The sequence below is a fragment of the Gobius niger genome (genome assembly GCF_951799975.1).
Source record: "Gobius niger genome assembly, chromosome: 7".
Taxonomy (NCBI): Eukaryota; Metazoa; Chordata; class Actinopteri; order Gobiiformes; family Gobiidae; genus Gobius; species Gobius niger.
Window position 1 is genome coordinate 5,337,919 of NC_136858.1, and position 17,017 is coordinate 5,354,935.

Consider the following 17,017-nt stretch of genomic DNA (forward strand, 5'->3'; position numbering starts at 1 on the left):
GGCTTGATGCATTTGTGGTTTATTGCGGTCTTTTCATCAACAATGAGCTGTAGACGATTGTAGCATTGTCCACTGGCACAAATAATAGTCCTTTATCCGGACATATGGGCTGGATATGAGCTTAAATACTAGGGAGATCCTTGCGTAGATCGTGTGTATAGCTATAGTTGAAGATCCATAGGACATGGCAGTAACAAAGAGGGACTAGTTAGAACCAAAACAGCAGTTCTTTTTCAGTCAAGAGCTCCTTCCTATGCTTCAGAACACATTCAAAATCACTTGCCCCTGACGTCTAAATCAATGAGTGGTTTTGTATAGCCCAATATCACAACAGGAGTTGCCTCACAGGGCTGCACAAACCATTAAGGCAATAAAACAGAACAGAAAAGTCTCCATCGCCTTCAGTCTGAATGCAGTATAATAGCAACAGGAAGTGCGCTAGGACACGAACGGTGACATTTTTTATCACAGCGCCGCTCAGTGGATGAAATTTTGGGAGAGCAGAACGCCCGAACATGAGCGTGTCTTCTCATAAGAGCGCCTAATTCACTGAGTTTTTCATAAAGCGCCAGGTCTGAACAGCAGCTCAGGTGCTTGGATAGCCCTATATACCTTCAAAAGTGTTCTTAGATTTAGCATAGCATGACTTGACAAAAGTTATCGTGCCCTGAGATGAAGACCGTTGGCACACATTACTCCTTGGTCAGTGTCTCCAGACCTGATATTTTAACAGCTTCTCCGTGAAAGGTTCCTGTCTCCTTATATCTCAGTGGGCTCTGCTGTGTCAGCAAGTTAGTTTGACTTCTGCCACTGTTGAGACACCTGTTTTCCAGTGATGGTCACCCCAGTTACCCCGGCCGTAGCTGCTTGCCAGGAGTCTGTTCGTGATTTTCTCAGAAAAACCTTTTGGTGGCCTGATCTGGCTCCCCGGGAACATAAGGTTTAGGTGGAATAGACTGTAAAGACCTACAGAACTATTTTTAAGCATTTAGGGAACTTCCTAACATTTTACATTCAAAAGACACTGTAACCAAAAATGACAAGAGAGTTTAATTTAAGATTCGGTTATTTAATGCAGGAAAATAGTTAAGTCCAGCACAGCTCATTTACTAATCAACAATTAACATAAAACAAAATATAAATGATAACACTAAACTATTATGAGAAAAGACCTATGACTAGATAAAATCAACAACAGCTCTGAGATGACAGCTGAACTGCAAGTTTTGGCACTTATTCTTCTACTTGTTTCGGGGGAAGGAAAGTGACAGCGCTCTAAAGCCTGACTGAGGTATACGATAGTGTTTCTATAACACTTAACAGACAATGGTCTTGGTCCATTCTTCTTCTTCGGAGATATTATATTCTATGGGTTTATCCACCTAAAGATTGTTTTTTCTTTAGTTTTTTCAACATTTTTGGGGGGACAATTATTTTTAATTTATGATCAGTATTGTTAAAATTAAAGAGGCAATTGTGTGAATTATTTCCACATTAATAACGCACACAGAAAAGCTCACATGGTTATGCTAATTAATCGGCGGGGCTCCCCCTGCCTCTCAGCGCAGTGTCACGTGTACTCCCACGCAAAATCCGATGCATCTTTTGTTTATGCTCTGGACTGCATCGATCTGTGGCTTCTCTGCCGATGCACTCGCATCTCTTGTGCACAAATCCGTGTATCCATACAAATCGTTTTTTCGTCCCGAATCGTGGTAATGGTGATGATTTGACCCGCATTGCAGCTCTGGTATCACCAAGTGTATCTTCAATTAATCAGATCGTGGCAGGTGTATCAAGATGCGAATCGGATCATACAGAGGCCTAAGATTCCCATCCCTACTGTGAGCTAATGCCTACCAGTCTCACTTCCTTGACCTGTCAGTTTACAATGAGTTTCCCCTTCTTACATGCACAGCGTACCAAATACCTAGAGGCTGTTGTGCCATAAACCAATTACAGTAACCTAAGTAATTATCTGTATATAAAGAACTATGGCCCACTCTTGGTCGCAACATACAATAAATTGTCATATTTAAACACAAGTTACAGGTTACACACATGATTAATACTTCCTGTTAAGCTATTTTAGAGACAACTTAAGCTGCAAGAGTGACATTTTTTTCTTGCTGCTGGACCTCGAGGAGCTTTGAGCCCTATGTCAGCATAGGATCCAGTGCTTCTTCCTTAGAGTCTGTCTTAGCCATGTTCATATCTATATCGTCTCTGTGTTTGCTGTCATTTTCTGGCGCTGGCCGCAGTGACGTCTGAGCTTTAACATGGAACACATCCAGCCTCTCAGGAAGCAGGCCTCTGTTGAAGAGTCTTGATGTCAGGCAAGAGATGAGCAGGATGGCGGCCACAGAGGACAACATGGAGATGGTTTTAATGGGAGAATACTGGATGTAAACTCCATCCTCCAGAGTGCATCCTGGGAAGTGTAGGACTGGAGCTAACCCCAGCAAGGGCTCTCCACACATCAGGCGTAAAGGGAAGCCTGTGAACAGGCCTGCGATAGCTCCGTACAGGTTGCTCTTTTTGAAGAAGAGGACGCAGACGAACTGGGGGAAGATCACAGTATAGGCCACCTCAGCAGCCAGGAACCAGAACAGGATGGTGCTGTTTTTTAAGGTGGTGAGCGCAGTCCCGATTACACCAACTACAACCACAGAGGACCGGATCACCCACTGCATCTCTCTGTCTGAGGCCTGAAGAACATTTAAAATATGATTAGACATTCAAGCAGCACTTTCACAAAGTCATGGTAATAAATATTTCTTGTGGCACTGTGTATGCTGCATTGGGTTAAGTATAGACTGCCACCTATTGCTGTCACCCATGTTTGTTTTGTACCGCTGTGGAACCGGGCCGGCGGCAGGAGAGGCTCATGGATAGGGCTGGGTACCACTACCGTATTTCCCGGACTATATGTCACTCTGGAGATGCACCAGCCAAAAATGCGTAATGAAGAAGAAAAAAGCAATGACAAGTCGCTCCGGAGTATAAAAAGAAGAGCCGTGCTTTCCCTAACAAAATCATCTTCATGTATGACAACACACCAGGTCCTGCTGTAAAGAATACCTCTGCATCACTGGCTGCTATGGGCACAAAAGGAGAGAAACTCATGATGTGGACCCCCTTCTCCCCTGACCTCAACCCTATTGAGAACCTTTGGAGCCTCAACAAGAAAAACATCTCTGAGGGTGGGAGGCAGTTTTCATCCAAACAGCAGCTCTGGGAGGTTATTCTGACATCCTGCAAAGAAATCCAAGCAGAAACTGTCCAAAAACTCACAAGTTTAATGGATTTAAGAATTTTGAAGCTGCTATCACACAAGGTGCCAGATCTTGTGACTGGCGCAGTCCATGCGCAACTCCAACCCCCGGCTCACATTAACTACGGTCCGGGTTTGGTCCTGATCCAGTCTGGGTTTGCCCCAAACTACCATTCACAGTGAGTCCGACTGACACTGTGGCTCCGCTGGCTCCGGCGCCAGACGCTGCTCCAGGCACAGAAACGGCACTCGTGAGCACAGAAGAGCGCGTGGGTTGCCCGGTTGGTGCGAGTTTACGTGATGATTAGCCCCGCATATACGTAGTTTTTGTAAACAAAAGCCACATTTGCCAGCACAACGACTCTCCCCAGTGAAGTGGATGCTTTGCAACACACTACTGCCTCCGTGTCACTGGTAATGGAGAAATGTTTACATTTACGACGTTACACGCGTGTACAGGTGGTAAACCAGACCAGATAAGTAGCGAGCAGATTTTGAAATACACCGGATCTTCTTTCCTCACGAGACCTGACTTCCTGCTTGGCTCGTGTTTTTCTGTCAGCTTGATCCGCTGGGGCTCCGGCCTCCGGCAAAAATAGACTTCTTGCGGATTCTTTCCCTTGACACTGGAAGGCCGCCGGATGGCCTCAGTAGCCGGACCCGGACTTCGCGGAGCAGTGTGAGTCTGCAACATTGGTTTTAATGACTTTCTAAGTTCGCGGATGCCGTACCGGACCTTAACCGGATTTAATGTGAGCCGGGGGTAAACGCAACGTGGTAAACGCAATGAGGTACACGCGCGATCTTGCATGTGGCGCAGGTTTTCCACTAAAGGCTGCGCCACTAGGAGAGGGCGTTATTTAAGAAAAAGAGACCGACTGAGGCGTGGTTCATTACAAGCAGCCCTCACGCTACACTTCTATGGCAACCTTCACATTATGTTCCTCTTTACATCACGCTGCCTTGTCTTCTTCCTTATGTAACCGATGGGAGCTATGGGGTATTACGTTGTGATTTTGAAGTTACTGATTTAGCTGTAGCACATACACCCCACAAGGCTCACAGATCCGTAGACTGAAACAACAGAGACAAATCATAATTCCATCAATTTAATTAGAAGTTCAAGTTGGTTTTCGAGTTCATTTCAGGTTTCCCAAAAGAAACAAACGCTGCGCACATTGGAGCGCGTGTACGCACACAGTTCATCCATTTCCGTTTAGTTTGTCCATGCTCCCAGAGCTCCATAGTTTTTACCTTTGAAGCAGAACAGTCTTTTTCTCGGACATTTGGTTACTCCAGCCATGTGAGCGGTGTAGCTTTGCGTCCTGAGCCACATGCAGAATCACAGGTACACATGGAGAGTGGAAGTCGACATAAAAACAAAGAGGAGGCCCACTGCCAGCAGGAGCCTAAATAAAACAGACTAATTGTAAACAACTGCATTTTGTACATTTTAAGGATAGTAATCGTAACTAGGTAGATTTAGCGACATACCGAGGTCATGGCGCGCCCCTTGTGTTCCCCGCACAAACACAAGCCCTCACGCCGAGCCACCCGGAAGCTATAAACAAACCCGCATTAGCCACAAGCAAATCAGTGAATGTTCACAGGATACTAGCCCTACTCACCCGATACTCGCAACACTATGACATCGCTGAGCTTGACGCTTTTACAAACAGCGACAGTGCGCCTAGTCGTAAAGTGGACAGCTGTAGTGCCGCCATGACACCGGCTCCGATAGGGTGTGACGTCAGGGGTCAGAGGTAGGTGGGGCGGAGTAAGGAAACTGAACCCCTTTTATAGTCCGCGGGGCGCACGCAATATTCACACTGTCACACTTAGAATCGACGTCAAATTGAAAACAAAAGCGAAATTGCCTTGAAAAGTGTGTTTGAGCGTAGGTTACGCACGGGCTTACTTTGATACAGTAGATCAACGCGCACACCCCGAACACCAAAACAACAACAGTTTTCCATAAATAAACCACAAACGCCTTCAAGTGCCACAACACCACATCTAATCTGAGTTTTAAGGAGACATTTCCATCGTTTGTCAGTCTTTACCTCCTGAAGATGCTCCTTGTGTAACCACAGCTCAGTCCAAAAGAAAAAAGCACATTTTACCAGGCGCATAGCAACTTTTTTATTATTTTTTTTCAATTCAGCCCCTCCAAAAATCCTGCAGCTGTAGCGCAAATGTTCCAATACGCTACAGTTTTCTTGCAACTACTGCATAACTCTGCAACTTCTCCACAGCCGATATGACAGTTTCTGATCAGTTAAATCCTGTACATTTCGTAACTTTGCGCATTCGAACGGTGTCCAACGCGAGGCTGCTGCCTCTCTGTCCCGCCCGCTCATCTTGGATTTGCAGCGCGTGGCTGCAGCAGTGGAGGGACACTTTTATTTCTTTAATCTTTATTAAACACTGCGCGCTGCATCATGCATGTTACGCGTGTACAAGAGAACCCCCCCTCGCAACCCACCGCTTCCACAGGTCTGGGGAAAGCATGGGGAGGGGGCGGCACCACAACATCACAATGCGAGTCTTTCCCCCTTCCTGTCCTGCCCACTTTTTGCACCAAGTATGACACTGAAGATTGCAAGGAGCGCCACCCGTCTACTCGTCTGCTCTACAGCCTGCGCCATGAACCACAAGATCTGGCCCAAGAGCTCCTATGGTAAAATATAACTTGACCTGTTAAGATTTTTTTGATTGAAATAGCTTTTGATTTCAGTAAATATGACCTCCTAATTCTGCAAATTCAACAAATGACCATTTTCAGTTAATTTCAAGCTTTAAAATGTATTGAAACGATGAGTTGCATAATAATTTGGAACAGTGGATTTTGAGTTTTTTTGATATATTTATTTTTGGAAAAAACACTGTTATCACTGGGAGATTTCCTCTGACATGCGTTCATGTGTGATTTTAACACACACTGGAGGCGCCGCGTCACAGCACTTCAGGGGCTTTTCTAAAACTGTCTCAAAACTGCTTCCACTATTTTGGGGTTATAAAAAAAGCAGCGTGGTTAAAACATATTTCACCTACCCCAGCATTGTCACATGGGTCATAGCGACAATTAGAAAAAACAAAACTCTTTGGAGCCAGGCTTTTAAGCCGTTCTTGGGAGGTTTGAAGTCCCATTAGAGTCTGAAAACATATAACAAACAGAATACATTGTTTTTGTCATGTATATTTTCCCTATTCACCTGCATCGTCTCGCCTAAGTAAACGGCTGAGGCTTAAAGCTGAAGCTACTTTTTTTTTTTTCACCCCTTCTGATATATTCTATTCAAATAGATTTGCCTGTTTACCTGATTTTGTGCAGTTATACCATGGTCAATGAAAATTCTCCCACTTGTTAACTCTGTCAACTCTGAAGGTTAAACAGACATTAGTACCATTCTCTAAGCATCTCACCTGAGGCCTTATGATGTTCTTGTACACATTAGCAGAGAAGACCGAGGCCGCAGACATTAGCGCTGAATCTGCGGACGACATGACGGCAGCGGCCACACATCCAATCCCGATGATGGAGATGTAAGACGGAGTGAGGTGCTGCAGCATGATGGGAAGCACCTGAGCGGCTTCTCCTCGTTCATACGGAGAGGGAGAGCCGTAGGACGTCTGGTTCCAGTCTGAGGGACAGGTAACAACTGCTTTAATACCAGGCTTTGCTTATAATTATACCTGGCTCATGTCAGGGTTATATAGTGCAAAAGAGACTATATGCTATAGTTGAGCTTGTATTCAGTTTCTGGCTCTGGGAATGAGCTCGACATCCCTGTTAGCTAGCCAAATCTGCATGACTTTTCAACAGTGGAAATTATGGACTTGGATGTTCTACATTGATGCTGTCAGGCTTTCAGTCTGCACTAATGATGCGCGGGTCAGGTTTTTTTTCCATTTGGAGCAGGTCCTGCCCACCCCAGCCCGCCTCGCAACCTTGTTTCTATTTAAACTTCTATCACTTTTTGGGTTAATTTTGTCAGACACTAGGGTTAGAGATGTTGAAATCTTTTTACCTTTACATGTTTCAGCCGCCAACTGCAGGCCGTATCACCGGTGTGCGGTGACGTGTCACTTATCGGCTGTTCTTACTTCCGAGGCGTGACCAGCCTGATGGTCCCAACAGGTCCGACAGACTGGTCACGCCCCCTGCCACCCAACAGTAGAGGACATCACAGAACTACTACGATTTGTTGCAAAATCTACCTATTTCCAATACAGTGACACAATATATAAACAGAAGCAGGGTTTTGCCATGGGAGAAACGTTAAGTGCATTGGCGGCTGGTGATGTGAAAACCAGGGGAGGCTGTTGCCTCCATAGATATATGATTTCTATGGTTGCCCCAATTATATTTGACTCATAAACATTGTCAACCCCGTGAACTGCTACCTTAACGTGGTGGGGTTGTTTGAGTGCCCGAATGATCCGAGGAGCTATGTTGTCTGGGGCTTTATGCCCCTGGTAGGGTCTCCCATGGCAAACAGGTCCGAGGTGACGGGTCAGACGAAGAGCAGTTCAGAAGACCCTCATGGACGTACGACATTCAAGGACCGTGACGTCGCCCGGCATGGCGCAGCCGGGGCCCCACCCTGGAGCCAGACCTGGGGTTGGGGCCCGAACGCGAGCGTCTGGTGGCCGGGTCTCTGACCACGGGGCCCGGCCGGGCGCAGCCCGAAGGGACGATGTGGGCCCGCCCTCCTGTGGACCCACCACCCGCAGAGGGATCCGTAGGGGTCGGGTGCGGAGAGGACTGGGTGGCGGTCAGAGGCGGGTGCCTCGACGACCTGGTCCACATACACAGCTTCTGGCGTTCGGGACATGGAACGTCACCTCGCTGGGGGGGAAGGAGCCTGAGCTTGTGTGGGAGGTTGAGAGATACCGACTAGATATAGTCGGGCTCACCTCCACGCACAGCTTGGGTTCCGGATCCCAACTCCTGGAGAGAGGCTGACTCTCCATTTTTCTGGAGTTGCCCGCGGGGAGAGGCGGCGGGCTGGGGTGGGTTTGCTCATATCCCCCCAGCTCAGCCGCCACGTGTTGGAGTTCACCCGGGTGGACGAGAGGGTTGGGGACAGGTCTCTCACCGTTGTCTCGGCCTACGGGCCCAACATCGGTGCAGAGTACCCGGCCTTCTTGGAGTCCCTGGGAGGGGTACTAGATAGTGCTCCGACTGGGGACTCCATTGTTCTGCTGGGGGACTTCAACGCCCACGTGGGTAACGACAGTGAGACCTGGGAGGGAGTGATTGGGAAGAACGGCCTCCCCGATCTGAACCCGAGTGGTGTTCTGTTATTGGACTTCTGTGCTAGTCGCAGTTTGTCCATAACGAACACCATGTTCGAGCACAAGGGTGTCCATAAGCGCACGTGGCACCAGGACACCCTAGGCAGGAGGTCGATGATCGACTTTGTAGTTGTGTCGTCTGACCTCCGGCCGCGTGTCTCGGACACTCGGGTGAAGAGAGGGGCTGAGCTGTCAACCGATCACCACCTGAGCTGGATCCGCTGGCAGGGGAGGAAGCCGGTCAGACCTGGCCGGCCCAAGCGTGTTGTGAGGGTCTGCTGGGAACGTCTGGTGGATCCCTCTGTCGGTGGGGTCTTCAACTCCCACCTCCGGAATAGCTTCACCCAGATTCCGGGGGAGGCGGGGGACATGGAGTCCGAGTGGACTCTGTTCTCCTCCTCCATTGTCGATGCGGCTGCTCGTAGTTGTGGCCGTAAGGTCTCTGGTGCCTGTCGCGGCGGCAATCCCCGAACCCGGTGGTGGCGCCCGGAAGTAAGGGATGCCGTCAAGCTGAAGAAGGAGTCCTACCTGGCCTTGTTGGCTTGTGGGACTCCTGAGGCAGCTGAGAGGTACCGGAAGAATAAGCGTGCTGCGGCTCGTGCGGTCGCGGAGGCTAAAACTCGGGTCTGGGAGGAGCTCGGGGAGGCCATGGAGGAAGACTATCGGTCGGCCTCGAAGAGATTCTGGCAAACCATCCGGCGCCTTAGGAGGGGGAAGCAGTGCTTCACCAACACTGTTTACAGTGCGGGTGGGGAGCTGCTGACCTCGACTGGGGATGTCGTCGGGCGGTGGAAGGAGTACTTCGAGGACCTCCTCAATCCCGTCGTCACGTCTTCCAATGAGGAAGCAGAGGCTGGGGACTCGGAGGTGAGCTCGTCCATCACCGGGGCTGAAGTCACCGAGGTGGTGAGAAAGCTCCTCGGTGGCGGGGCTCCGGGGGTGGATGAGATTCGCCCTGAGTACCTTAAGTCTCTGGATGTTGTAGGACTGTCTTGGCTGACTCGTCTCTACAACATCGCGTGGCGGTCGGGGACAGTGCCCCTGGATTGGCAGACCGGGGTGGTGGTCCCTCTCTTTAAAAAGGGGGATCGGAGGGTGTGTTCCAATTACAGAGGAATCACCCTCCTTAGCCTCCCCGGTAAGGTCTACTCCGGGGTGCTGGAGAGGAGGATCCGGCCGATAGTTGAACCTCGGATTCAGGAGGAACAATGCGGTTTTCGTCCTGGTCGTGGCACACTGGACCAACTCTTTACCCTTCATCGGGTGCTCGAGGGTTCGTGGGAGTTCGCCCAACCAGTCCACATGTGTTTTGTGGACCTGGAGAAGGCGTTCGACTGTGTCCCTCGTGGTGCCCTGTGGGGGGTGCTCCGGGAGTATGGGGTCCGGGGCCCTCTGCTAAGGGCTGTCCGTTCCCTGTATGACCGCAGCAGGAGCTTGGTTCGCATTGCCGGCAGTAAGTCAGACCTGTTCCCGGTGCGTGTTGGTCTCCGCCAGGGCTGCCCTTTGTCACCGGTTCTGTTCATTACTTTTATGGACAGAATTTCTAGGCGCAGCCAGGGGCCGGAGGGTGTCCGGTTTGGGAGCCTCAGAGTCTCATCTCTGCTGTTTGCGGACGATGTTGTTCTGATGGCTTCAACGAACCAGGACCTTCAGCACGCCCTGGGGCGGTTTGCAGCCGAGTGTGTAGCGGCCGGGATGAGGATCAGCACCTCCAAATCTGAGGCCATGGTTCTCCACCGGAAAAAGGTGGTTTCCCCTCTCCAGGTCGGTGGGGAGTCCTTACCTCAAGTGGAGGAGTTCAAATATCTCTGGGTCTTGTTCACGAGTGAGGGACGGATGGAGCGTGAGATCGACAGACGGATCGGTGCGGCGTCGGCAGTGATGCGGTCGCTGTATCGGTCTGTCGTGGTGAAGAGGGAGCTGAGTCGGGGGGCAAAGCTCTCGATTTACCGATCGATCTACGTTCCCACCCTCACCTATGGTCATGAGATTTGGGTCATGACCAAAAGGACAAGATCGCGAATACAAGCGGCCGAAATGAGTTTCCTTCGCAGGGTGGCTGGGCGCACCCTCCGAGATTGGGTGAGGAGCTCAGTTACCCGGGAGGAGCCCGGAGTAGAGTCGCTGCTCCTTCACGTCGAAAGGAGCCAGCTGAGGTGGCTCGGGCATCTGTTCCGGATGCCTCCTGGTCGCCTCCCGCGGGAGGTGTTCCAGGCATGTCCTAGTGGGACAAGGCCTCGTGGAAGGCCCAGGACACGGTGGTGGGACTATGTCTCCGAGCTGGCCTGGTGTCGCCTCGGGGTCCCCCCAGAACAGCTGGAGGAGGTGTGCGTGGAATGGGAAGTATGGGTTTCTCTGCTGAGACTGCTGCCCCCGCGACCCAGCCCCGGATAAAGCGGAAGAAAATGGATGGATGGATGGAAACATTGTTTTTAACTTCAAAAAGAAAGTTATCTTTGGGGCATTTAATATTATTATTATATGCAGAATATAATCAAACTAAACTTGTTGTTTAGTTTTATTCAACTAAAAAATAAAAGAAGCATGGAATGAATTTATGCTTTTGGAAAATCTTTTTTTCTGACTAAATGAAATAAAAGTGTAAAGATAGTCACTATACATATTTGTGTTGTGCACCACTGATTTGTGTTTTACACCAACAGAACCAAAACAAAGGCAGGAGGTGTTTCCTCTTTGATTTCTTGTACAGTATTAGACCCTGACCTGCTATGGTTCCATTCTGAGCCTCAGAGCCACAGGTTTAAACCCGTATAAACCGTCAGACAAATGATCCGCTCAGAAATAATGTGCAGCTCATGTGTAGACGAGAGTCCTCCTCCTCTTGTAGCACCTGGAGCTCCACCTCTGTTTCCCTCAGTGAATGAATGACGTTCTCCCTCTTTTGTCGTAAACTTCTCACGGTCCTGAATCTTCTCTCCATCAAATGTCCACGTCCTGGGACATGACTGTCCAAGTCAGCGAGTGTTGTCCCAAAGTGTGAAATAAACAAGCAGCAGCTTAAGCAGACGAGCGAGTTAGCATCCTCATGCTACCTCCAGGAAAGTCAGTTTAGACGTGACTTCTGACTGAAGAAAGTTGTCCCAAGTCCATTAGTTTCACTAAATCCTTTCACCTCCTCTCAGGAAACAACACGAAGCTTCTCCGGTCTTTTCTTTGATCGTCCGTGAGTTCAGAGCTGCTCCAACAACGAGCTCCTCATGTTTGTTTACAGGAGACGCTTCACCTGTTAAATCTCCGATGGCACTGAGGCCAAGCGCCATCGGAGATTTATTGTTGCGTCTCTGATTGGTGGAATTAATGACATACAGTGACGTTTTTATACCATATCAGAGCGCCATTAGTTAGATCGTGTGGGCGCTGTTCCTCGCCGCCCCAAGTACAAAACAACACATTTATGATGCTGTTACAAGAGGAACCAGGCAGACAAAATGACACGTTCCTTCACCTCCGCTCCCCCTCCCTCCAGTGTAAAAAACACCTGTACAGAAGACAGTCATGATTTTGCTAAACTCTTTAGATTTTTTTTATTTGCAAAATTGATAGGAGGGGCGGCGCCCCACTGCCTATAATGGACCAGCCCCCACTGGTTATGTGGACGATGTCCTGGAAATAATCAAAACTGGACACACCCAAGAGCTTGCGGATTAGAAAACATGGTATGTGTGTTGGTGGCACTGTAATTAAAATGAGTGAAAAATTGGGGGGAAAAAGTGAAAAAAAAATTGGTGAGGATTGAGAAAAATTGTAACATCATCCACCTTTATAAGTGACTAAGCAATTTAAATGATGTTTGCCAGCACATTTTTGCATACCGTATTTTCCGGACTATAAGTCACACTTTCTCTCATAGTTTGGCAGGGAGCGACTTATATATGTTTTTTTTTCTTTTATGTTTTTTTTTCTTTTCTTTAATTCCAGTATATGATTGCACATGCCACTAGAGGGCACTGCAGGCTAGTCGAGCAGCAGAAAGAAAGTTTGGAGCAAGGGAGAAGCGGAAGAAAACAAAACAAAGCTAATCACGGTTTAAAAGCTAGAGCCAGAGCTAGAGCGACGACTTCGCAAATGAGAGCTTGAAAAACATGCTGGTGGGAGAGGTTTGTCAACGGTGCAGTGGTATGTTCCTTATGCTTTAGTTATCTCAGCTGTTTATTATGTTTATAACATAACAGACATTATTATATCTTATACTCCGGAGCGACTTATCTATGTTTTTTCTCCGTCATTACGCATATTTTGGCTGGTGCGTCTTATACTCCGGAGCGACTTATAGTCCGGAAAATATGGTATTTCTGATGGTTTACAAAAATCACGAAAGTCCACAAAAATATTGGGTTATTCCTTTTTGTCAATATCACAGGTCGCGCTTGAAGAAGTGGGTGATCGAGCCTTTTCATGCTCTTCTAACTGTCCATCTTTAAATCCCATCTTAAGGCACATTTATTCAGACAGGCTTTTCACACTTAGTCTTCTACTGTGATTTGTGTTTGTTTTTCACATGTATGTTCCACCTCAGTACCTGTGGATGAAGCCGCCGCCCCAAACAGAATGGGAGGTGTTCCAAAGACCAGGATGAGGAAAGCAGCTATGCAGCAGGTGAGTTTAGCCGTCCGCGTAGACGAAGCAGACAGCGTCCTCTGGTGAAAGCACTGGTACGCAACACTACCAACCGACTGCAAGAAATACACAATAATAGCAGTAAGAATATAATAATAATATTTAGTGTGTCACTGAAAAACAGATTGAACATAAACTCACAAAAAATAAAAAGTCATCTATCATAATCCAGCTCTTGCTCAGTTTGGGGGCGCCGATCCAGGGAGCGTGGAGGGTGTTGTTCATCAGAGTCTCTCCGATGTTCACTGTGTGAGGGTTAGTCAGCACAAAGGGAACACAGATCCACTGCACACACAAAAGGGTTCATTGTGAGGCAATCTGGAAAATTTGGAAAACCATGTGGGGAAAAAACAAATTAGACAAAACAAAACATATATTTTGTATATATATTTTTTTTTTCAAACACACCAGTGTCATAGCTCTTCTGTTGTATATAAATGTTTCCCCTGCAGGTGGCACTGGTGGTTAACAGACTCCTTGCAGTTGGGGAACGACTGGTATAAACCACTCACTTTTGAAGAGGAAGTATTTGTGGCACAGAGTGAAACAACTTCTCCATCATGGCTCAGGTCATTCGCTACAAAATCCTGGAATACAAATGTATTGGCCAGAATCTGCTTAGTTTCTTCTTGTTTGGAAAAACACAAATGTTGGCCAGTGTAAACGAATAAGTCTCCAAAATGTCCTTTTATATGAAGGCAGTGAGATGTTATAGTGGTTCATGTGGCAGTCTGCACCACAGCTAATGCACGCTGGGGAATTGGAGTTTCAATAATGATGGGCTTTAAAGGAATAGGCCAGCGTTTTTATATACTAAGATATGTTCTTACCTAACCTTAGTCGTGTTAATATATACCCGTCTGGTCTTTGTCCGTGTGCTCTGTCACGCAAACGGAGCACATACGCAGCCTCTCCCACATGTCACATAGCTCCAAAAAAGCTCACGATAGAAGCTACCAAGCTCTTCCACGTGTTCCCTATTTAAATAAAGTTACGTGAAGTGTTTTCATGCAAAGTATATTTACACAGAAATGTAGCATGTCGATTTTATAAGCAGATAAAAACTGGAACTATATTGTGAGGCGTAATGATACAGGAGCACAGCGTCCGCGCAGTAACTCCTAAAGACTCCCCCGCTCACTTCCGTCAACAGAAGCTGCGTGACTTGTACAGAGCCTTTTACAACGAGCAGAAAATATATTTTGGGAAAGTGCTGCGCATTCCTACCTCATGGTAGAGGTCCTGAGTCCTGTGTCGTCGTCCGGGGTGAGTTGGAAATCTGTGAAACATTACTACACTATATACTTTCTGCTTGTTATCACAGCCCGGCACGATGCACGTAAAAGGCATTGTTCACAAGTTATGGACGCTTCTTCAACTGTTCTCTGCTAGCTCTCTACAAGTAACGCAGCTTCTATTGACGGAAGTGAGCGGGGGAAGTCTTTAGGAGTTACTGCGCGGACGTTGTGCTCCTGTCTCATTACGCCTCACAATATAGTACCCCTTTTTATCTGCTTATAAAATCGACATGTTACATTTCTGTGTAAATATACTTCGTATGAAAACACTTCACGTAACTTTATTTAAATAGGGAACACGTGGAAGAGCTTGGTAGCTTCTATCATGAGCTTTTTTGGAGCTATATGACATGTGGGAGAGGCTGCGTATGTGCTCCGTTTGCATGACAGAGCGCACGGACAAAGACCAGACAGGTGTATATTAACACGACTAAGGTTAGGTAAGAACATATCTTAGTATATAAAAACGCTGGCCTATTCCTTTAATGGAAAACTATGGAAGCAACATGAAGGACATGTGAAACACGGTGAAAAACGGTTCTTGAACCTCACAGACGGAGGGATTCAATCCAAAAGACCCTAGAAATTGACTGAACAAGGAGAAGAGGTTGTCCATAACAAAATCAATTTACTTATATAATGTGTGTGTCCATCACTTGATTTTAAAGTTTATTATATATTTTTATATTATTATTATATATATTTAGGAGGATCCGGCAAAGATTTGATCTGATATAATGGTGTTTATTGAGAGTGTTCCGGCAAATGTTTTGGCCTGTTCCCCAAATCCATCATATCAGATCAAAAGTGTTCCTGAAAATACTAATTTACAAATTAAGCACTGCGCAGACAGGAGCAATATATGGCTATAGAAAGTTAAACATTTTGGAAACCAGGCTAAATAGTTGTGTGTAAAAAGCAATGATTTTTAACTCATTGACTGCCAATGACGTCTATAGACATGGCTTCTGTTGCTGTCTGTATTTCACATCCCTCTCAAAGAGGGATAGCAGGGCATTTGCCCTGACAAAAGGTTTGGCCTATTTGCCAGCTGACTGCAGTATATTAGAAGCTTGTGTGTGTGTATGTGACTGCCTTTGAGAAGCCACCATATATGCGACATATATCTAATTCACACTCACAGAAGTGTTTGCATCATGTTAATAAATCAAGACAAAGAAGTGATTTGTAACTTGAACATGGCCGTCTCACCAGGCTGACAAAGATGAGTGACAGTTGTATGACGTCAGTGTAAGCCACAGAGTAGAGTCCTCCCATCAGAGTGTAGGTGATGGCCACAGCTGCAGAGATCCATATACTCACTCCATACGACAGGTCCAGGACCACACTGATGGTGGCACCTGTTAGAGACAGAAGGATTTGTACAGTAACTCTGGCTTAAATGCGAGGGCTAACATTATTATACAGTGAGAACCAAATGTTTAAATACACTTCATAAAAAGACACATTTGCATTTTCTTCTCACTACCTGACATGAAACCAGATTAACCTTTATTTTCCTTGGGTCAAATAGAATTTAACAAATTACTTTTGTTTGTCAAATTCCAGAAGAATGAGAGATAGAATTTTCTACCCAATGTTTTATTACTTTTTACAAAGTCAGACGTTTACACACACTAAGATTACTATAACTATAAACAATTTGGGAAAGCCCAGATGACGATGTCATGACCTTGGAAGCACAAATCTGGTTCATCCTTGGTGTAATTTCAAGACACTTTAAGGTTCAGGTTCATTGGTTAAAACAATGATGGAAATGTCTAGTCATCATACAGATCAGAAAGAAGGCGGGTTCTGTGTCAGAGATGAACGTGCTGTGTCTGAAAAGTGAAGATCAACCCAAGAACAAATGCAAAAGACCTGGTGAAGATGCTGAACCTGGTAAGGGTTTGTCATTATCCAGAGTGAAACAAGTCCTGAACCGACATGGGCTAAGAGGGAAGAAGCTCTGACTCCAAAAGAAACATGAAAAAGCCAGTTTGGGTTTGCAAATAAAAAAAGGATAAAGATTTTATCCTGTGGTCTGACGAAAAAAAATAAAAAAAAATAAAAAAAAATGTTCAAACCTAGCTAATATAACCCCACAATATTTTTGTCCAAACATATACAGTGCCTCTCGTTAGTATTCATACCCCTTGAACTTTTGCACATTTTGTCATGTTTACAACCCTAAACATAAAGATTTTATTTTTATTTTTTTACTGAACGTTCACACACAAGTAACAGACAACTGTGAAGTGAAAGCAAAATGATACATGATTCTGTTATTTTTCAAAAAATAGAAAAGTGAAAAGTGGGGCTTGCATAAGTGTTCATACAGGGGCGACAGTGGCGCAGATGGTAGAGCGGGTCGTCTCATGATCGGAAGGTCGGGGGTTCGAATCCCACCTCCTGAAAGTGCACATTGTCGTTGTGTCCTTGGGCAAGACACTTCACCCACATTGCCTCCAGTGTCTGCGTACATTGGTGTATGAATGAGAGTATG

At 46.6% G+C, this 17,017-nt stretch overlaps 1 protein-coding gene across 1 annotated transcript in view; it reads right to left on the reverse strand.

Annotated features, from left to right (window-relative positions):
- Positions 1 to 2,125: 2,125 nt before the first annotated feature.
- Positions 2,126 to 17,017, reverse strand: part of LOC306965844 (high-affinity choline transporter 1-like) — a gene marked incomplete at its 5' end in the record, with an annotated part of 28,819 nt that continues 13,927 nt past the window's right edge. Inside the window, 5 exons of the mRNA XM_079560412.1 lie at positions 2,126 to 2,708; positions 6,701 to 6,918; positions 13,116 to 13,269; positions 13,355 to 13,498; positions 15,724 to 15,872. Coding sequence (XP_079416538.1) covers positions 2,157 to 2,708; positions 6,701 to 6,918; positions 13,116 to 13,269; positions 13,355 to 13,498; positions 15,724 to 15,872 — 1,217 coding nt within the window. The 3' untranslated portion in view covers positions 2,126 to 2,156. The remainder of the gene's footprint in view (positions 2,709 to 6,700; positions 6,919 to 13,115; positions 13,270 to 13,354; positions 13,499 to 15,723; positions 15,873 to 17,017) is intronic.